We start from the raw sequence: 23,468 nt of genomic DNA, 5'->3' as shown, positions 1-23,468 counted from the left end.
TGAAGCTCAGTGGTAAAGTAACCCTGAGTTCAATCCCCAGTACAAAAAAAACCCAACAAAACAAAATTTCGACAAGCAAGAACAAATCCTATCAGAGTTTTTGAAGCAAATGAAAATGGAAACCATTTATAAGCCTAGGTTAAAAAAAAAATCAATCAATCAATCAGTGACTAGGTTAAAAGATTTTCCCTGTGCTGTCTATAATTTTTTTTTTTTTTTTTTTTGTACAGGACCCAAATGTCTGAGGCTTAAACAGACAAATAAAAGATGCCAGAATCCAAATTAAAAAAAAAAAAAAAAAAAAGAAGGAAGAAAGAATCTGTAGACTATACAGACTAATCAATAAAAGTTTAATATTTTTGTTCTATGTAAGGTACACTCAATGTTACACTAATGCCTAATATGTTTGAGCAAGACTCAAAAGTACTCTCTCAGTACAATGCCCCTTTTCTCTTATTTGAAAACTTTTATTAAGAGGAAGTTGCTCTGGGGCTGGGGATGTGGCTCAAGCGGTAGCGCGCTCGCCTGGCATGCGTGCGGCCCGGGTTCGATCCTCAGCACCATATACAAACAAAGATGTTGTGTCCGCCAATAACTAAAAAATAAATAAATATTAAAAAAAAAAAAGAGGAAGTTGCTCAGAGAAAAAGATAGGAAAATCAACTCAGCACCTGAACATTTTCTTCTAGTTTCCAAACAAAGATTGTCATTATAGATATAAATGCAACAATTTTTAACATTTACAAAATTTTAAACTAAAACCTTACAGTATGCTATTGCTAGAGGAAGCAACACTTCATTAGTAAAAAAACATTTTACATAATAAAATTAATACTGAATAAAACACATCTCAAATGTATAAAGAGGAAAATACATCAAATGTTCTTTGTGGTCACTAATCCTGTGCTTAAGCACAGATGACATTTTATAAAATATTAGTAGTATTCACTTACTTTAGTAGGTAATGGACATTCATCTAGCAACAATGTTATAACAGCTGGTCCCAGTGGGTCTTCCAATGGAATAACTCTAATTAAAGACTGGACAACGTCCAGCCATCCTTCATCTAAGAGTAAATCAAGAAAATTACACAATGGCGTCACTATTTTGAAAATGTGAAAATATATAACTTATAATAGAGTCACATAAGAAATACTTTTGGCCTTTGTTCTGCGGCTTTGATTTTATTTGTGGACTAAACCCAGGGCCTCTCACATGATAGGCAAGTGTTCACCAGTGAGCTACTTCCCCAGATCTCATCTTGAAGCTTTTGAGCAGCTGATATTTGGCATAAACATAATTATCAATTGGTAGTTATCATGGTGGAGTTCAAAATTTTATTATGGTGCCTGGAGGTTAGGGGACATCTTTATTTGGATAAAATTTAAACTATGATCATCAAATTATGGTCATTCATAAACTATGGTCATTAAATTATGATTAAAACAGTTTTAGAAGTCTTATTCACTACACAGGAATTAACTGAAAACAGTAAGTATACTCTGTTTTGGCTATATTTAGAGAATGATATTTAGGAAATTGAGGGCCCAATTCTAGAACATCTAGATCAAAATCTGTGAATGCCAAAAAAGAGGGTTTTTCTTTTTTTTCATCATCTCAAGTGAGAAAAAACAATCACCAAGATATGTAATTAAACATTCAGGATATAATATACAGTGCCTTTTACACATTTTCAGGGAAATTTCCATATACTAAGGGCTTTTTGTCTTAAAAAACAAAGTGGCCACATTTCTTCCTTATTGTTAATTCATTAGAAAGTATTAAAAAAAAATACCTGTTTCTGCCATTTCATGTAATGTAATCATTGAATAAGGAGGTTCCTGATCACTGAAAAACAAACATTTAAGATATTAAACTTGAGGAAATAATAAATGACAATTTCAAAGAAAAAATCAAATTGGAAGTGTGTGGATAGAAAGATAAAAAGATGAATATGAATGAATGTAGGGAAAAAGATGGAAGAGACAACAAGAGCTACAAACTCTCAGGACAAACGTATACCTTATGTACTCATTTCCACAGTCACCGCCTGTGAGGGCCCACAGACAAAATGGGCTGATGGCACACGCAAAGGTTGCTATGTGGCCTGCAGTAAAAGCACAGGACTAAAATTGGAGACCAGCGTCTACTCTTAGCTTTACCTCTAGAGGCCCAATGCCAACTGAGACAAGCCAGGAAGGTCAACATCATCTTCCTAATACTTACCTCAAAGAAATGCCAGGATGGAAGAAGGCAATCCCAACTGAGGACTTAGGAAATCAAGGACCTACATAAACATCTTCATTTGAAAGTTTCCTTCTGGGAAATATCACTGCATTCTTAAACTTCATAAAATCGTATTAGAAGAAAAAGAAACCAAACTTAATCAAGAAACTATTTAATATTCTAGACACTAGTCTAAAATGGCATCACATATCTTATTTCCTTGACTTTTCAAACTGGGATCCCAGAAATCCAAAGAAATGTTTCAGGGAAACTTCAATACTGAAATACTTTCCATCAAACATTGATAACTCTGTTTAAGGACACACTGTTTATTTAAGCAAACAACACTTAATTTGTATGTTTTCTGTCATGAAAAAAAATTAACATCCATAAGAATAACCATATAGCTGGACCCCAGCAGCTCAGGAGGCTGAGATAGGAGGATAGAAAGTTCAAAGCCAGGGCTGGGGATGTGGCTCAAGTGGTAGCGCGCTCGCCTGGCATGCGTGCGGCCCAGGTTCGATCCTCAGCACCACATACAAACAAAGATGTTGTGTCTGCCGAAAACTAAAAAATAAATATCAAAATTTTCTCTCTCTCTCTTAAAAAAAATATTAAAAAAAAAAAGAAAGTTCAAAGCCAGCCTCAGCAATGGTGAAGTGCTTAGCAACTCAGTGAGACACCGTCTCTAAATAAAATAAAAAATAGGGCTGCGGTGTGGCTCAGTGGTTGAGTGCCCCTGAGTTCAATTTTTTTTAGTACCAAAAAAAAAAAAAAAAAAAAAAGTATAACCTTGTACCTTCTAACATAGGAATTTCTATGTTCATTTCAGGTATTCATTAGATGCTAGTTGCTTGATGTATTCTGTGTCCCTTCATAATAAGGGGAAATCATTTTAAAAGGTTTTTTTTTTAAATATATTTTTGTTTTAGTTGTAGGATGGACACAATATCTTTATTTTATTTATTTTTATATGGTGCTTATGATCAAACCTAGTGCCTCACATGTGATAAGCAAGTGCTCTACCACTGAGCTACAACCCCAGCCCCTTAAAAGATTTTTAAAAACTATTTAACTGACTGATGCAAACTCTGGTAATGATGAGATTAAGTATGCATATACTAAACAATTCCATAGAAGCTTTTACATAGGTCCACAAATTGATGCATATTTATGCTATTTAACACAGGATTATTTGTAGGAACAAGAATATGGCAGTAACCTAAGTGACCATCACCAACCAGAGGAAAAGGTAACAAAATATGGTACTTTCAAGCATACAAATGAATACTGTGTGTGGCAGCCAGAATCGGTTGCAGATTTACATACAGCAATATAGATCTTAAATTAATATTAAGTAAGTTAAAAACAAAGAGGTTTATAACTAAACCAGTTAATGTAAATTGAAAAAAAAATCATACATAAAACTCTATAAATACTCTTCCTAACAAACATAAGCAAACATATGGTAGGAGAAGTGGAAGAATATATCTTTTTTTTTCTTTTTGATATTTTCTTTTTCATCTGGAACTCAAATGTTCCCATCTCTGCCTCCAGAGTAACTGGAACTACAGGGACGAACCCACCTTAAATTCACCAGTATGGCTACCTATTGATATTTGGAGGTGGGTGCTGGAGAGAAGAATGAGATAAAGGAAGAAGTGAAGAGTAATAAAACACAATATAGAGTCAAGAACTAATAAGGATTAGGAGTACTTCAGTTCTATACAGAGGTACTTAATGGACGCACACACATCCCTACACTCAAAGAATAAGATGAATTCCTTTATGGAGCAGAAATGTGGCAGAAATTTCTAGAAGGAAGCAGAAGTTAAGCCACAGGACTACTGGGCTGTAGGTCAGGAGCTGAACAAAGGTAATCAGAAGTTCTGAGTTTGCAAGGTAGTGGGACACAAACCACACCTATGGATGGGCAGATGCATACATTGAAGCTGGGATAAGGTTCCTCTCAGTGGAAGGGATGAAAAAGTTATTAATGATAAATGGAGCTAAAACTGGTATAAAGTGCAAGCAAGTTTCTGGTGACTGAAAAAGGCAAAAAAAAAAAAAAAAAAAAAAAAGCAGCAGGACTCAAGCTTCTTATAGTGGGTCAGGAATGCAGAACTATCACCACATTTCAACTTCAGGTTCATTCAAAGAAAGAGCACACATAAGCAATGCAGGCCCTGCAAGTGTATACCAATCATGTGGGCACAAACCTGTAATCCCAGCAGCTGGGGAGGCTGAGACAGGAGGATCATGGTTCAAAGCCAGCCTCAACAATTTAGTGAGGCCCTAAGCAACTCAGTGAGACCCTGTCTCTAAATAAAATATAAAACAGGGCTGGGGATGTGGCTCGATGGTAGAGTGCCCCCGAGTTCAATCCCCAGTACCCCCTCCCCCCTAAAAAAAGTCTGTAGTGCACATCTTTAATCCCAGCAGCTTGGGAGGCTGAGGCAGCAGGACAGCTGCAGCAAATTAGCAAAGCCTTGAGTAACTCAATAAAACCCTGTCTCTAAATGAAACATAAAAAAGGGCTGGCCATGTGGTTCTGTGTTTAAGTACCCCTGGGTTCAATTCCCAGTCTAAAAAAAAAAGAGAGAGTGTGTCTATAGGGCTAAGGATATAGCTCAGTTGTGGAGCACTAGCCTACCATGTATAAGACCCTGGGTTAGATCCCCAGCACCAGCACCAAAAAACCAAAACCAAAATTAAAGAAACAACTAAGCTGAGCAAAGTGGTGCATGCCTGAAATCCCAGAGACTTGGGAGGCTGAGGTAGGTAGGAGGACTCAAAGTTTGAGGCCGGCCATAAATAAATAATACATACATATAGATTTTGCAATTATAGAACCATCTGTATTTATTGTCCTCTTTATTTTTTACTTAAGAAAGGGTGACACTGACATGAAAGGAGAGCAATGGTTCTAATGCCATAGTGAGAGAGTTGCTATAGAAAAGAGTAGCATGGTGGTATTGTCTTGTTTTCCACAATTTTGTTTTGAATTAAATTACCTATTTGCAGCATGCTGCAATACCCAGTTTTCTTTTCCCCTTATCTAAACAAAGTTTTAACTCTATTTTTTGTAGTTGCTATGGTTGTCTAATTTTAAAGCAATATATTTTCAATTTTGTTTTATAATTGTTTTTTTAGTTGGACACAATGCCCTTAGCTCTACCACTGAGCCACAACCCCAGACCCTATATGTTTTCAATTTTAACTCATTTTCTTCAGTTCTGGAAATTTCTCAGCCATTATTTCCTTAAATGTTGTTTCTGATGTTCTGAGTGAATTCTTCAACACTTTCTTCTAATTAATTAATTTTCTCTTTATGGCATATTTGGAATTATAGCATCTATTGGAATTTTTATTTCAGCGACGATGTTTCATTTCTAAGATTTCTGTATGTTTCTTTCCCTTTTAATTCATATCTGCTTTTTGTTTTTTTGGTTTGTCTTTTCATTTGATATACTTTTCTTAACTGCTATTTGTTTGCTTGTTTGTTTTCATTTTTTAGTACTTGGAATTGAAGCCAGGAATGCTTTATCACTGAGCTATACCCCCAGTCCTTTGTATTTTTTTGAGACAAGATTTTCTTTTTAATTTTTTTTAGTTGTAAATGGACACAATATCTTTATTTTGTTTATTTATTTTTATGTGGTGCTGAGGATCGAACCTAGTGCCTCAAACATGCAAGGCAAGTGCTTTATTGCTGAGCCACAACTGCAGCCCTGAGACAGGGTTTCACTAAATTGCTGGGGCTAGCCCTGAACTTGTGATCCTCCTGCTTCTTTAGTCACTGAGACAATATGTTTGTGTGCCACCATGCCTGGCTTGCATATACTCATTTAGATATATTCTTTACCATACTTACACCACGTTTCATTTAATAGCCCTATAAACTTTATATGTTCTAAAATTCTTCTTCAATAACTTCTAAGAATTACGCTATATGTCTATGTTCATAGACTGAATTCTGTTTTGTCATTATCTTATCCATTGTTCCATATCTGCCTTATTTTCTCATTCTCCAAAGAATTACATCTATCATTTAGGAAAAACAGGTTTGAGGTGAAAGCTACCCTGTTACTCAAATGTACACTTGCCTCACATAAGTGAATTATATGCTTTTTATCCACAAGGTCATTTATAATTTGAAATATTTTCCTGGAACTTGGAAGAAAGGCTCCTATCTTACTCCCATAATCTCTTAATCATTCTCTTAAAATATGGCTAAATCTATTCTGTACCTGTTTTTCTAATAAGCTTAAGTTAACATTGCTGTGGTCTACTTCCTCATTTGGGAAGGATAACTTTTCATTACAATTTTACAGTACAAGAGATAATATTTAAAAATATATACATGTGTAGCTGGGCATGGTGGTACATGCTTGTAATCCCAGCAACTAGAGAGGCTGAGGCAGGAGGATTGCAAATTTGAGACCAACTTCAGCAACTTAGTGAGGCCCTAAGGAATTAGCAAGACCCTGTCTCAAAATAAAACATAAAAAAGGGTTGGGAATGGGGCTCAGTGGTAAAGTGACTCTGGATTCAAACCCAATTTAAAGAAAAAAAAAAAGAATCGGTATGTGTGTATATATGCTCATATATATAATATATATATATATATACACACACACACACATATATAAATTGTATATATATATATATATATATATTATATATATTTAGGTTCAAGTAAAATTACATATATAAGTATTTGATAATCACATTAATAAAAAACAAGTTTTGTTTAGTTTCTCAAAAATTATAGCATATGCCGGGTACAGTGGTACACACCTGTAATCCCAGCAACTCGGGAGGCTAGCGCAAAAGCATCACAAGTTCCTTTTGCAGAGAGATTCACATGTATTATTATTATTATTCTTCACATGTATGTATTATTCCTGAAGACCAAGGAATACTCTGGTCTTCAGGAATACTATTTTGAGGAAGAGTCTAAAATAGCTCAGATACATACTGTTTTATGATAATTTTTATTTTTGGTACTAGGGATTAAACCTAGGGATGCTTTACCACGGAGCCACATCCCCACATTTCCAGCCCATTTTCTCTCTCTCTCTTTTTTTTTTATGGTGCTGGGGATCGAATCCAAGCTTTGTGCATGTGAGGCAATCACTCTATCAACTGAGCTATATCGCCAGGCCTTATTTTTTTATTTTTGAAAAAAAGGTCTCACTAAGTTGCTAAGGGCCTTGCTAAATTGTTGAGGCTAGCCTTGAACTTGTGGCTGAATCAGAATCTGAACCTGAGTCCATCAGTTCTAAAATCTACTAAATTATACAACCTTAAATTAACTTGTTTTTCCAACTTGAACAATACCCTTTAATTTCACTGTTATTCAATCTTGGATTTTGTACTCCGTTAGACCAAGCAGGGGAAAAGACAAAACAAGCACAGGTGTGTCCTGCAGTTTCAACTTACTAGGCCCCCCAACTGGATCTAAGAACCAAAGAAGAAATATAAAGAAAGGAGAAGGAAAACTCTCCTTGGCCTTGTCCTTAAGTGGCCAACAGTAGTTGCACACAGTCTACTCTTGGTGAAACATGTCACTTTTTCAATCTCTGGTCAGTGGCATTGACTAGGCAAGCACAGTAACAGTGAGTCTTGATAAAACCATTTCCTAGCTAGTAACACAAACTCACTCCATATTACTATATACCCTAATAAAAATCATAGCTTCAATTAGTGTTTTCTGCTATAGAAATGTTTAGACATTTCTGACATTTTAGAACAGGAGTGGAGGACAGCAAGTAAAAATGTCAAACTCCACAATTTACTCTGCCATGAGAGGAAAAATAAAATATTCTCCCCTCCCCAGTAAGCACAATCCTTGACGAATACATCCTAGATAAACTGAAGGAGTCCAGACACTGGAGTTCCAGAACACTGTGCATTGCCCTGGAGGTGCCAGCGAGTCGGATACTTACTTATCTACAAGGGTCCTTATTACTGCCAGTGTGTCCAGCACTAGCCCATCTACATTTTGTTTTTTTCTCCTTGGCTCATGTGGTCCTCGGCCCCTTCTTGGAGGCCGTACAGGGTCCCGGGTTTGGCTCCTTGTGTCAGCAGTGGGGACTGCACTGTTCTCGGTTTGTTGCTGGTGGGTGTCAACACTGTCTTCTCCTCCGCTGTCGTCTCGGCATATACAGGAATTACCCATGGTAATAGTGGCACTTCTAGTCCACAGCAGGTGGGCTATGTGCTCCTCGAGAGTCCACAGCAGACCCTGGCCAAGGCTTCTGCTTGCTAAGAACACGGCCCAACCAAAGACAATCATTTAGGTAGTTTTCAATTTTCCAAGTACTGTTTTCATAATCTGGGATTGAAGAACTTGCATCCTATTTGTTTTTAACAAGCAAATGCCGAAGCACATTGCAGAGCTGATTTCCAACATTATCAGTTACAGGGAATTTTGGTCATCTGCTGGTAGTTCTAAAAGAAAGAAAGGAAAAGAAAATGAAAATGAACAGGAGACTCCTGGAAACTCAATTACTGACTTTCCTGGTTTGGTTTTATAGACATTTAAATTGTAATACAGAGGGCTGGGACTGTGGCTCAGCAGTAGCACACCTGCCTTGCAGAGGCACTGGGTTAGATTCTCAGCACTCAACAACTAAGGGAAAAAAATTGTTATGAAGAGTCATCTTTGTTGATTTTTATAGGTTTCCAATATGAAGAAATATCATCGGATAGCAGAATTAACAATCAATCAATAACTTTTTCATCATTATATTATAAAGTTGATTGCTAAATCATATCCTGGTAAACCACAGGGGTGACAAGTGATGTTTAAAAACCATATGTTTAGTTCTTCCTATGGATAGAGAAATATATTAGAAGAATGTGTCCAATTTTTTCAAGAACTCTTTTTGTGATTAAAAAAAATGAATCGTCTCCTTTCTTCATGTAAACATATGGGACAATTCAATGTTTCAAATAAAATACCTAATTACACATGTCTATTGTTGAGAAAGTTATGATACAAATGTGAGAGCGCTTATTTAATAAAAAGAAGAATAAAAGAATAGAATGTTCCTTTTAAATCACTAAAACTGTACTGATTTCCCAAATGGAGTCTTAGTTAAGAATTTATAGAAATCACACAAGTATTTACAAAGTTTTTCTGTTAGGTAAGCAAGACTCTGGGGAAATATGAATTTATATCACAAAGTTATATCCACACAATGATCAGTCTGTTGCACATGTCTGCTACAAAGAATAAGACATACCAATTATCTTTGAAAATACTAAGCACCTTGTGCCAGGCACTATGCTGGGACAAGGAGAACAACGACCAGGGTACGATTCCCTCCAAGAGGAGATAACTAAGAGATTTCAATGCTTAAAAGGACAGAGGAGACAGAAACCAGAAAAAAACTCTCTTAAGGGTCCCTGGTATAAAGAGAAGGAAGGTACAGTCTCTGCCCTCCAATAATTTATGGATGGCCATTCTCATCCCACACAGTGCTTATTATCAAAAAACCAAATGATAGAAGTAGCTAGTCATTGAGCTGAGAACCTCTGCTTAGGTTCTGGAAAGATGTGGAATTGGGAGACTAACATGGGATAGGCAGAAAAAAGTAAAAACTCATGCATCATTTGGAGACTAGGAACATAAGGAATAGATAATGCCAGTGCATAGTTTCTACTCAATATTTGGTTATTTACGCTTAATTCCTCATGTCCTGAGCACTAGTTTAGAATTAGATGTAAATAAAATTTGAAATTCAGTGGGATTAGAAGAGAAAAATTATTTCTATTATTCTGGAAAGATTCTTTTCAATATTTCCCTGGTTTACTGCTCATGGGGAGAAATAAGGGAAAAAATAGAGATAAACATCTTTACATATATATAATTGTGCAATTTAATATAGAGGGAAGAGAGGAGGGGGGGAAAGGAATGGCAAAGGGTAGGACTAGAGGAGAAAGAAGAGGGAACAGACAGACATTATCTGCTTCCAGACAACCAAAACAGCAATGGCTGAGCCAAGTAATACCACAGATGCTCTTGGTTCCTCAAAAACAGACTGGCTGTCTTTAAAATTTGGAGGTTGTACTTAAAAGAACATGTCTGAAGTATACAGGTAAAAGCAGAATGCAAGGTCTCAGGTGGAAATAGTCTTTGAACAGAGAACACATTTAAACCAGCAAAGAGTCAAAGTAATGGCATTCTCATCACTTCAGGGACAAGGGTATAATTCCCTCCAGAGAGAAGAAAACTAAGAAATTTCAATGCTTAAAAGTACAGAGGAGACAGAATCCAGAAATAACTCTTTTAAAGGGTCCCTAGAATAAATTTCTACTGATCTTATAAATTATGCTGGTTTCTGAAAAAGACCAAAAGCAACATTTAAAAAGCCATGCTTTGGGGGCTGGGGATGTGGCTCAAGCGGTAGCGCGCTCGCCTGGCATGCGTGCGGCCCGGGTTCGATCCTCAGCACCACATACCAACAAAGATGTTGTGTCCGCCGAGAACTAAAAAATAAATATTAAAAAATTCTCTCTCTCTCTCACTCTCTCTTTAAAAAAAAAAAAAAAAAAGCCATGCTTTGGCCCTTCTCAGATATTGTACTGTTGGAATGATGCAGATGAGAGGAAGTTTTCTGATAGGTCTGCCACATGGGCAGTAGTCTAGCTGATTATGTCACCAGATCAGTTTCTTGACATTCTAAAGTATTACATTAAAAAAAGGGGCGGGGGGGGGCTGGGGATATGGCTCAAGTGGTAGCGCGCTTGCCTAGCTTGTGTGAGGCACTGGGTTTGATTCTCAGCACCACATAAAAATAAAGATATTGTGTCTACCTAAAAAACTAAAAAACAAACAAAAAAACCCAAACAAACCAAAAAACCTTTATCTGCTAACTTTATTTTAAAAAATTAATTTAGGTTGGGTATGTTGTGGTGCACATTGATAATCCTAGCAACTGAGGCGGCTAAGGCAGGAGGGTCACAGATTCGACGCCAGCCTCAGCAACTTAGAAAGACCCTCGGCAACTTAACAAAACCCTGAATCAAAAGAGAAAATAAAAAAGGATTGGGGATATAGCTCAATGATAAAGTGCTGCTGGGTTCAATCCCTAGTACCAAAAAACAAACAAACAAACAACCGAATTCAGTTCAATTTTAAAACCTAAATGCTGCACAAGTCTAGAGAAAATGAAAGCCCCCCTTCTGCTCTATCTAAGCCCATTCCTTTTCCAGACTTAACCCTTGTTAAGATCTTTATTCCTTTGCTTCCATGACTACTATTATGCATTGACAAATTAGTTTTTTCCTTAAGTCTAATCATGTCAAAGTCATAAATACTGTCCTGTGATTTGCTTTTGCCTTTTTTTGTTTGTTTAAACTTAATACCACAACTTTCTATTCCAGCATATACAGAACTACCTCACTGGTTTAAAGGTGGTACAGAAATCCATACTCTGGTTTATCATGTTTTTTTCCCATCAGGTTATGAAAGTCTGGCTAAATCAACTGATACTGTGGGGATGATGGAAGGGAGTGGGCCAGTTTGATAAAAAGAAACTCCTGAGGAAAGCTTTATCACCTGGGAAAGTGTTTTTTAAACTCCAAACTGCTTGGCTGGGGTTATAGCTTAGTTGGTAGAGCATTTGCTTAGCATATGTGAGGCACTGGCTTCAATCCTCAGCACCATATAAAAATAAATAAATAAATAAATAAAGTTAAAGGGAAAACAACAACAACAACAAAAACCACTTCCAAACTGCTTCCCCACAGTGAGGGCCCAACTATTCTCAATTTTTGCAAATAGAAGGGATACTACTGGCTTTTCGAATGCTCTACAGTCTTTCTACATCATCAGTATGGAAGGTCATATGAGAACTAGATGAAAAAACAGATGCAATCTAACCAGACACATTAAATAAGAGAAGGCACACCTGAAGAAGGGAGACAAATCAGATACTAAAAATAACTGGTAATGTTGAGACTGCTGAAGTGAGCTCAAGTTCCAGAAAACAAAGGCTTGAAGGACAGAGGATAGTTCATATTATAAAGTTTCAATTTGTGTCTAATTAACAACAATGAAACACAAAAACAAAACAAAACAAAACATGTTGAGGGTACCCTTGAAGATGCAGTTTGTTGAAATACAGCTATTTTGGGGGGTGGGGGGGGACCAGGGATTGAGCCCAGGGGTACTTTAACCACTGAGCCATATCCCCAGCCTATTTAATGTTTTGAGATCAGGGTCTTGTTAAGTTGCTTAGGAACTCGACAAGTTGCTGAGGCTGGCTTTGAACTTGGGATCCTCCTGCCTCAGCCTACTGAGCCACAGGGATTACAGGGTATACCATCTTACAGGGAAAAATGTAATTTTTTTTCAGTGTTGGAGACGGAACTCAGGGCCTTGTACTTGGCTAGTGGTTTACCACTGAGCATATTCCCAGCCCCTGATCACAAATCCTAAACTTTATTCTACCCAAGAAAACTTTTCCTAAGGCTTAGGTAAACCGAATATAGAATAATTTATGTAGATTCCCATTTAGTATAATTTCATGGTGATTATAAGATACCCAATACATCTTTTTTTTTTCTTTTTTAAATCTGGCTAACTTTGGAAGAAAAAAATTAAAATTAAAGTTGTTTTTTTTTCCATTTCCAAACTGAGTTCAAGAATATTTTGGGTCAATTTCTTCCAAAAGAGTAATTTTCCTTAAATGATCCAGAAAATGATGTCAATTATAAATATGTGAGAGAAGAAAAAAATTTTTTTTTTTTGTTTGTTTTTTTTGCTTTTGAGATAGGGTTTTCACCATGTTGCTCAGGCAGGCCGGAACTCCTGGGCTCAAGAGATATCCCAACCTTAGCCTCTCAAGTAGACACATACCAAAGTGCCTGGCAAAATGCAGTTTTTAAAAAGTTTTCAAATTCTTTGTAACCAAAAACTTTTCTTTCTTTCTTTCTTTTTTTTAAATAAAGGACTAGCTATAAAGACCAGGTAGAAAGAAGAAGTTAATTAAGTGGAAGAAACCATGAGGCATTTCACAGAGGAAAGCCTAGGAAACATAAGAAAAAAAAAAAAAAAACAAATTCTTTAAAGAATTTCTTAAAAGAGCATACTGAGACTCCTGAGGATTATAGCCACAGGCAGGGGATGTAAACAAAGTACATCTTTCAGACTTATTCACACTGGAACTCCTGGGTGATATGTATAGCTTGTTATTTGAAAATGTTAGTTATCTTTTCATAGGCAAAAAGGCTATGACTACTGATTGGGTGATAAAGTTAAACAATTATACTTTACACAATTTTTTTTTTTTTTTACCTCTTAAAAAAAAAAAGCCATTATGTGTCCCAGTTTACAAGGACCATTGTCTTAAGACAGGAACAATCAGTTTACAACTTTTGGGCAGGATGCCAGAGGCCACCTACAACATAGTACTCAGGCTTTGGCCCTGTCAGAAAGACCTGGGCACTTGTACTGGCCCTACAATAGCTATTGCTATGCATCCTAATTAATCTGTTAATGCACTTTACAAAACAGAAAAAAGTAATAGTCTTACCTCATAATATAACTCCAAATAGCCAGAATCCAAATTTCTAAGATGTGGCCCAAGTTTGTGTCTTTTAAAAAGCTCCCCAGGTGATTCTGATGGCAACCAGGTCTGGAAATTACTGTTTTACTATTTACAATAGCATCTGGCACAGCAAGTAGGACCTATTGACTGAATAAGGGAACAAACTGAAGTATTAAAGGTGATTCTTATGGGATCAAAAATGTTGATATCCCTTTCCAGAAAAATGAATTAAGACTATCTTAGAAGGTAGTCCCTTGGAGGTTATCAGTCAAAATAGCAGTTAGAATACAGTTATATCTAGAGGTATGTAATTATTAGGATATATATCTAGTGGGATATATACTGCAATGGCCCATGTCTCTAATTCCAGAAACTTGGGAAGCTGAGGCAGGAGGATTGCAAGTTCAAAGTTAGCCTCAGCAACTTAATGAGGCCCTAGGCAACTTAGTGAGACCCCGTCTCAAAATTTAAAAACTTAAAAAAAAAAAAAAAGAGCTAGGGATGTGGGTAAGTGCCCCTGAGTTCAATCTCTGGTGCAACAACAAACATTCTATCTATTAGTGAGATGTACAATTCATATCAACAAAATGAAAAAAATAGCCACCCTATGAAGCAACCCAATGGCATACATAGTATCCTGCTTGTGGGTGACAGCATCCAAGGTTGAGACTGAAGGAAAATGAGTAAGACTAAAGATTATGTAAAAGCAACATATCTGTAATACCTAAACATTTTACCTTAACTTTGAAGACTACTCAGCATTAGCTCATAAAGCTGATTTTGAGAAAGAAAAAAAAAAGTTGGTCACATAATTTAAAAACACAAAATTATCACATCTGTTGCTAGGACAATTATCAACTGACTCAATGATAATGTTTATCACTGGATATTATTGCTTAGTAGAAAGACTCATCATGTAAATGGTAATACTTAAAATCAGCACTCTTGATAACAATTATGCAAGAACATAATTATAGTCAAACATTTCCTGTGCAAATATGTTTCTCTGAGTTGTGGCATTATTAATTTTGATACCCCTCCTTTTTCTTTGGTAGTGCTGTGGCTCAACCTCATGGTCTCAAGCATGCTAGAGCAAGTGTTCTTCCAGAGCTATACATCAAGCTCCTTCCTTTTTTGGGGGGTGGAGGGAACAACAAAACAAACTATTCTTTCCATTTCTCTTTTATGATTTATTAGATTTTTTTATATGTATGTATATAAATTTATTTTTGTGGTGCTAGGGACTGAACCTAGGGGTGTTCTACCACTGAGACACATCCCCAGTCCTTTTTATTTTGAGACAGAGTCTGAGTTGCTGGTCTTGAGCTTGAGATTCTCCTGCCTCAGCCTCCTGAGTTGCTGGGAGGATTATAGGTATGCACCACCACATCTAGCATATTCTTCTAATATTCTGTATTTTTCAAAGTGCCTCTGATAGAAGAAAAAAAAACTTGGGAGTGTCAGTAAATTCAGTATTAAAGCAGTAAGGTTCTGGCACTCACTGTCAGTACAAAACACAGACCTCTACCATCACAGCCAGCTCACCAAGGAGGCATCTGGCCAACTGGTCTAACCCTCTCTAACAAATGGTCCAGGAATCAGTGATTCATCTCTTCAAATATTTGCTTATACTCAGTTGTTAAGCAGAACAGTTTCAGAAAGAATTTTTTTTTTCCTGAAAATAAGACTTCAGGATTATGCTGCCAAAAGGGAGAAGCTAGTTAAAGGAATGATCATAAGGAAGAAAAAAAAAAAAAAAACACACACACACAGACAGTGAGCATGCAATTACTATGTTATAATTTTTATCTCATTTCAAAATAGGGTTATGGGATGTGCAGTGTTTTTTTCTAATTCCTTCTACTCACCAAAGCTAAATCAAATAACATGGATGGCAACAATATATTATATGCTGGAAATTTTAATGATTTTTCTCTCATTAGAAAATATTTTTAGACTTTTCCCTAAGATAGTGAGAATGTTACAAGTAATAGCTTCTAGTGTCACATTTACTGCCCCCCCTTGAAACTTAATTATGAAAAAGTTTAAACATACAGGAAAGTCAAATAAAATTCACTGTCTTAGCTAGAAGTAGTGGGCCAAACATCCCAGCTACTTTGGAGGCTGAGGCAGGAGGACTGCAAGTCTGAGGTCAGCCTTGGTAACTAAGCAAGAACCTGTCTCAAAAATAAAAACAAATGGAGGGAGGGAAGGAGATGAGGCTCACTGGAAAAGCACCACTGGGTTAAATTCTCCAGTACTGCAATAAATAAATAAATAGATAAACAAATAAATAATCAAACAAACTATGAACAGTGAACATCTCTATACCTACCACCTAGATTCTAATCATTAAAATGTTGTTATACTTGCTTTATCACATATACAATCCATCTCTATATCCATCATCCCTCCATCTAAATTTTTTTTATGTATTTCAAAGTAAACTGAAGGCTTTCAAATCCTTCCTCCTAAATGATTCGGCATGCATATTCATAGCTGGACTTCAATGTTTTTAGAAGTTAAATTTACATTTGTACACATTTTAAACATATATGCTGAGTCTTGTCAAATGCATACATCTGTGTATTCAAACTCTATCAAGGTAGAGAATATATTTGCTTTTATAATATCTTGTGGGATAGCTCAAAGACCATAATTTCCTTACTGAAGATTTAGTTTAAATGGAGGAAAACACAGAAGTCGATAAAACTGATTATTTCTACTGCAATATATAGATAAGAAAAGTAGACATATTTCAATAGTACACTTGCCAGAGGAAACAAACTATCTAAAGAGGTTTTAATTAGAGTGTTTCTGTCTCTAGACTCTAAAGCACTGGTCTTTTGTTGAGGGAGAAGAGAAGGGCAAGGCTACGAAATACAGTCAGTCCATGGTTTCCCTAATTGCAGATTAAAACTATTGAAAAAGAAAAAAACTGCACATGCACAGACTTCTTTTTAAACTTCTTTTTGTTGATTATTCTGTTAAACAATACAGTATAAAAACTATTTGCATAACACATTTTGTTAGGTATTATAAGTAATTTAGAGATGATTTAAAGCATAGGGAATGATGTATGTAGGTTCTATGCAAATATTATAATATTTTACAGAAGGGACTTGAGCATCCATGGATTTTGGTATTTGCAGGGATCCTGGAACCAATCCTCCTTTATTACTGTGGGATTGTTGTATTTGGTTGGAATCTCCCCCAACTCCCACAAAAGGAAAGACAGCCTTTCTAAGGCTTTTTTTTTTTTTTTTTTGGGGGGGGGAGGTGTCACACAGGTACACAAAACTATGTATCTGCAGTGGCACTGAGCAATTGAGGCTTCAGTTACATAGGGCACTATCATCTCCTAGATTGTAACTTTCAAGTAGTCTGGGAGAAGTACAAGATGATTCTGATATTACTCTTAAGCCCTGAGGTTGGTTTAAAAAAGTATGCCTTTCAGAAAAAAAAACAGGTTATTTTCTTGGTTGAATGGTTAGGGAAAGATTATCTGGGAAAAAAACTTCACCTAGTGCACACTTGTAATCCCAGCTACTTGGGAGGCTGAGGCAAGAGGATCAGAAGTTTGAAGTCAGCCTGGGCAATTTAGCAAGACCCTGTCTCAAAATAAAATAAAAATGGTTGGAAACATAGCTCAAATAGTAGAGTGGTTAACATGCGCAAGAACTCTAGATTTGATCTCTAGTACTACAAAACACAAAAACAAAAACTTCCCCTAAAATGTTGACAGCTTTTTAACCCAGTAGTAGTGCAATTTAAGACCAGGTGAGACTTATGGCAGAAAGAATTACAGAATATAGCCTGATCTGAAACATAAAAAGCAGAAAGGACAAATCATTTCAGCATTCAAAACAAGTATTAAAAAATAAAATTCAGACCTAGGATAGAGTAAAAAATTTCTAGAAGCAAATACCAGTTTTTTTCTTTTTTCTTTTTAAGTAGTAAATAATCCCTGCTGAAGTTTGAAAGATTGAAAAATCTGCCTTGGATCCAAAAAGGAAATACTACGGAAGAACTGAGGTAAGTGCTAATGATGGCTGCAGGACAGAGAAGAAAAACACATGTAATATTCCATAATCTTTGAGATTCCACCCTTCAAGGAGACCAAATAACAGGAAACCATATAGCCATGTTATTCAAATACATACAAATTGAAGGCAAGGATTTTTCTATTGAAGAAAAGCAAACAAAATATGTAGCCTGAATGATAGTACTTTCATTAATGATAACCACTTAAAATGGTGTCTCAAAACACTCAACTGCATACTCAATTGGATTCCTATTAGAACCTAATAGGTAGTCAGTACATATTTTAAGTTAATTTCTCCTAAAATCTGTAAAAAAGAAAGTATTTTCAAAATATCTACCGCTTTAATTCAATGTGTATACACCAGACACCAAACAAAGATGAAAAGAGGTATCTCAAGCTCTTGGCAAAGGGAGCTGGGGTTAGGGACAAAGGATATAGCTCCCTACCCAAAGCCTGTGGATTAGACATTGGGTCCACTAGAAGGAAGCCTCTGGACCCAAAAATTTTCCAATAAAAGAACTTGATCATATTGAAACATCTCTGTAGAAGCAAGTTTTTAAATGACTATATAAATTAGCATTAACAAGGGGAATAGAGAACTTACATTTGCATCACAATACTCATTTCTTAAATAATATGCCAAAATACTATTGTATAAATATCTCCACTAACATAGTAAAAGATTAACCCAAAGTCCATAAATTAATTTGATAAAATAAAGCTAAATAGTAATTCTCATGAGAAACAAAACAAGAATTCACAATATAAGGAATTATCATAGAAAACAGAAATAATTTTGAGACAATACTGATGATGTATCCCAAACTAAGCACCCTTCCTGAATACTGCAGAAATCCTCATTCCACATATGACATGTGAGAAGTTCTGTATCAGTGCCAAGTTTCCCAGGGCAGACTACCTGGGATAAAAAGGTATTAATGACCATAGTAAATTCTAATTGGTTTAGTTTTAGGTTATAAATACTATGTTTTAGTTATCCTTAGTAATTCACTTGGTATGTTATTAATAAGTAGCTCAGACACAGGCAAGGGTGAACAATCATGAATAAGAACAGAAAAAAAAGGAGCTGTCACCAGGTGTGGTGATGCACGCCTGTAATTCTAACTTCTTGAGAAGATAAGGCAGGAGGACTACAAATTAGAGGCCACCCTGGGCAATTTAGTAAGATCCTGTGTCAAAATAAAACAAGGTAGGGGATGTAGCAAAGTGGTACAGCAGCTGCCTAGCATGTGCAAGGCTGAGTTCAATTCCCAGCACTGCCAAAGAAAAGTAGGGGGAAAAAGAGCTGCATTTCCCATGAGAAGGGGTGGGGTAGAAGTCATATTTTGAGAATCATTGCACTAAGTGAACAAAGAAGGAAATGTGGAGGGGTAAGAAAAAACTAACACTGAAACATTAAACTATGAGGTAATGCTATATTTGCTGAGTAAAGTATTTCAAACCTCCTATTTGAGGTGTACAGGGTTCATGAAATTATGCCAGAAACTGTAATTTTAAGCAATAGAAAAGCAACACATAGAGTTCATTCTTTAACAAATTTGAATGCATCTCAATTCTATTCTTAATTCTCAAAAGCTCAGAAAACAGAGAAAGGGGAATACTTTTAAAGAACTCACTACTAAAGGTAACTTTGCCTGATTTAACCTTGAATATACCTTATTTTTATCTATAGTTACTGTTTTACATATTTAACCAGCAACTCTCCCTTTGGGGAAGGATACTAAGAGCAAAATATAATAAGCCTGTATATTTTTCTAGTCATAAAGGTCAGCAAGAAAACTTCTTCAAAACTGACTTACTGAATAAATAATAGAAAAAATATTCATTCTTTTGTACTCCTAAAAGTAAAAGTTTTCTCCTAAAAGTTATGGCCCAAGTTTTGGCACTTACTACTTCTTGAATATTTTGTTTTCCAAATTTCTAATTTGAATACCATGAAAAAATTTACCCACATTCAATAGTAAATGGTAAATGTCTTGAAAATGCCAAAAGCATCAGGCTTGTTTGCACAGGCCTGTAATCCCAGCACTAGAGGGGCTAACACAGGAGAAGTTTGAGGTCAGCCTGAGAAATTCAAAGAGATCCTGTTTCAAAATTTAAAAAAATAAAAAGGGGTGGGGATGTAGTACCCTGGGCTTAATCCCCAGGCCTGGGGAGGAGGAGGGGAAAAAAAAAAAAAAAAGCAAAAGCTTGAAGAGACACTAAATACATAGTTTACTATCCCCAAATAGCTCTTCTAGAATAGATTACTGGTTTTACTGTGCTTCTCATCTGTGATGCCCATTGACTTTCTATTTACTTTTGGAACCCAGAAATTATCACATTTTTCTTCATAAGGATCCCACCACAGAATACAGAAAATTTGCCAGATGTGGTGGTACATGCCTGTAATCCCAGCAACTAGGGAGATTGAAGCAGGAAGATTACAAGTTTTGAGGGCAGCCTCAGCAACTCAGCATCCCAAAATTAAAAAAAAAAAAAAAAGATGGGGAGTGGGTGCTGGAGATGTAATGTAGCTCAGTGGTAGAGTGCTCCTGAGTTTAATCCTCAGTACTGCAAAATAACACCCAAAAAACAAAACCAGAAAATTTACAATTTAAAGTTGTATAACAGTCATTATTATCTTCAAAAATTCCTAATAATTTCTCCAAATTACACAGATCTTAAAGGTATTAAAGAAAGTTGTTGTAAAGGATGTAACGTGACTTCCCATCCCATTCTAACAAATGACATCATTATTGGGGAAAATATATACAATTCTTGATGGAGTGGACTGACCTCATGAGTTGAAAGAGATTGTAGTAAATGCACATCAGGAACACACAACAATTTCCATTGTTAAACTCTTACCAAAGCATAGGTTAGAGCTGTTGGATTTCCCCCCTAGTCATTACAAAATAACACACTATTATATAGTATGCTAAGTTTTAATTCCCCTTGACACTTGCTAAATAATTATTTTGCTGACAAAGCAGGAAAAACGTCCAGATAGGATAAGCTAGAACACTTCCTATAATCGATACCTTAAAAATATCATTGAGTACAGAAAAAAAAAATGGAAGGGGTTGTGAAAAAGCAAAATAACGGGACGTAGAGACATTGAACACCAAATATCCTAAAAAAATAAATAAATAAAAAACAACAATGACCCATGGAATATAATATCAGAAAAGCAGGAAATCCAGATCAGTTTAAAAACAAAAAACAAAATAAAAACCCTACTTCAAAAATCACAACTAAATTACCCAATATTTGGAAAATTAGCTCGAACATATGCCACTAACTGAACATTCATGAAGTGTCACACATGGACACAAGTATCTTTTTAAAAAAATTTTTTTTTTAGTTGTAGATGGACACAATATATTTATTTTTATTTACTCATTTTTATATAGTGCTGAGGATTAAATCCAGGGCTTCATGCCTGTGAGGCAAGTGCTCTACCACTGAGCTACAACCCCAGCCCTTGGACACAAGTATCTTATAACCTCTTAGAAGGATCTAAAGATATCATCCTAGGAATGCAAACTTTATATAAAGTGAAAACTTAAGAGAACGTTTATGGAAAAGAATGTTAAAAAGTGTTTTCATATATAAATCAGATCTGATATATATATATACATATATATATATATATATATATATACATATATATAAATCAGATCTGATTTATATATATATAAATAAATCTCATATCTAAAACATATCTGAGAGCGGAAGCATGGTATTCACTAATTCTAGACATCCTAAGGCTGTAAATATATACATACATACAAAAGGGGGAGGTTTACAAAACTGAGATCAAATTACTTGGAGGAAAATTTCAGTAGGAAATTCCTGTATGAAAAGATTATATTATAGTCTTACTCCTGCCAGCATCATCATAAATTCAAAGTAAATTAAAACTCAGAGCCAAAACGGGAAATCCCTCCACCTCCATGGTAGTAAGGTTTGAAACCAAAGGTTTAGATTGTAATGTGACCTAAGAAGGTGGGAACCTTTGAGTTTTCAGTTGCATTCGGGCTCCCAGCACTCAATAGGTGATGGACCTCTGTATTAATGCTAATCTCTGACATTTGCGTTCTGCTCTACAGTTTGGAAAGGGCCTTCACTTTTATTCCTCAAGAGCAACCTGTTTGGTGGTAGGATTACAGTACCTAACTTTCACACACAGCCTGAGTTTGCAAAATACTTTCACATACTGCGTTGGCTATTTTACACTAGAAACTCAAGGAGATTCAGTAACTCCACTAAAGAAGGACAAGCAGATGGTAGGTGAAGGACCTGTAAACTATGAGACTACTCAGTCAATAGTAGACACTTCCAACCCTTGAAAGTACAAAGTACAACACTCCAGGGGGAGCAACCTCACTCAACTCTACCAGATAGAAGCTCTGAGTCTCAGTTAAATATCTCTGCCTCTGTTTCCGTCTCCCTCCCCCCAAAACAGGGAAAGGAGGCAACAGGCAGGGACAAATGTCTAATCTGGGGCCATGCAGGAGATGTTGCTGAAATGGACTCTCCCCACCCCATCCTGGCACTAAGCCCAGAAGCAGCTGAATCCTGTGTCTGGGACACCTGGTCGGCCTCCAGAGAGGGCAGACCTCCGGCCATTCCCATTTCCTCCGCTATTCCCCCACTCAGGCTTTCCAATGAGTGGAGCTGTCTCGTTCCCAGAACCTCCCAGAAATCCCCTCTCCCCAAGGTCCCTACCCAATTTTCAGCCCGGGCCTCGGGAGCAGGAGAATCCGCTAAGTCTGGCTCCTACCTACTCGCCTCTCTCTCAAAGGGGGCTCTCGATCCCGGGGCGTTTCTAAATGTCCCGGGGGGGGGGGGGCTCTGCCTCCCACAGGAACCGCAAACTCCACAAAGGGAAATCCTCCTCCCCAAACGTCCTCCCCTCTACCCCAGGCACCGCTGAGAAGCGCTACTCAATACCGGGAGCCTCCCCGGGGGATACCTGCCTCTCACCTGGGCCTGGTTAGCCGCAGCGTCCTCCGAAAGGTGACCCCCCCAAAAACCTCCTCCAGTCAAGATCCCAGCGCCCCCCAAGGGGGAACACCCTCCTCCAGGAACCTCTTCAGGCGCCTTCGGCGCAGGCCTTGGTGGAGAACCTCCAAGCTGCTTCCCGGGCTCTGCCCAACATCACCCCTTACCGGGCCCCTTTGAGGAGCCTGCCGGAGCCCCAGTCCTGTCTCTCCGTCCCAGGCTCGAGCGACTGTTGCCCACCCTCACAGACGGGTTCAGCCCTCGGACTCCCTTCCCTTCCGTACCCCCGTCCCCAGGGGGGTTCCCGGAGCAGCGCGACCCGGACGCAGCACTGACTTTCTCCAGCTCCTGGGGCCACAGGAGGAATGGGACAGCGGTAGCGGCACGACTCCTTTGTGACAGGTCCAAGAGAGCGGTAAAGATGGACGCGAGGCCACAGCGCTGCCATTACGCGCAGGGCCCACCCCCGCTTCGTACCGCCCTGATCCTCCCTCAGTCCCCTAGGAAACGCCCCTTCCTAGGTGGCAATCCCTCTCCCTAACAGCCAATTATCTTTCAAGGATGGTGTCACGTGAGATCTCAGCCAGGCCCGCCCCTCAGGCGTAAACTGCCCAATCCCCTTG

At 37.2% G+C, this 23,468-nt stretch overlaps 1 protein-coding gene across 3 annotated transcripts in view; it reads right to left on the bottom strand.

Annotated features, from left to right (window-relative positions):
* The window catches only part of Rspry1 (ring finger and SPRY domain containing 1), a 43,548-nt gene extending 20,225 nt beyond the window's left edge, over window positions 1-23,323 (bottom strand). The window contains exons 1-5 of one of the 3 annotated variants that reach the window (XM_026395676.2): window positions 23,182-23,323; window positions 13,776-13,937; window positions 8,178-8,682; window positions 1,796-1,848; window positions 954-1,066 (exon numbers count right to left, since the gene is read on the bottom strand). In XM_026395676.2, coding sequence (XP_026251461.1) covers window positions 954-1,066; window positions 1,796-1,848; window positions 8,178-8,527 — 516 coding nt within the window. In that variant the 5' untranslated portion in view covers window positions 8,528-8,682; window positions 13,776-13,937; window positions 23,182-23,323. Of the gene's footprint in view, window positions 1-953; window positions 1,067-1,795; window positions 1,849-8,177; window positions 8,683-13,775; window positions 13,938-23,129 lie in introns of all 3 variants that reach the window. The other 2 variants (XM_026395675.2, XM_026395677.2) reach the window with 2 other exon arrangements.
* Between the last annotated feature and the right edge of the window lie 145 nt (window positions 23,324-23,468).

Source organism: Urocitellus parryii, chromosome 15 (genome assembly GCF_045843805.1).
Source record: "Urocitellus parryii isolate mUroPar1 chromosome 15, mUroPar1.hap1, whole genome shotgun sequence".
Lineage (NCBI taxonomy): Eukaryota > Metazoa > Chordata > Mammalia > Rodentia > Sciuridae > Urocitellus > Urocitellus parryii.
This window is presented reverse-complemented; position numbering and strand designations above follow the sequence as displayed.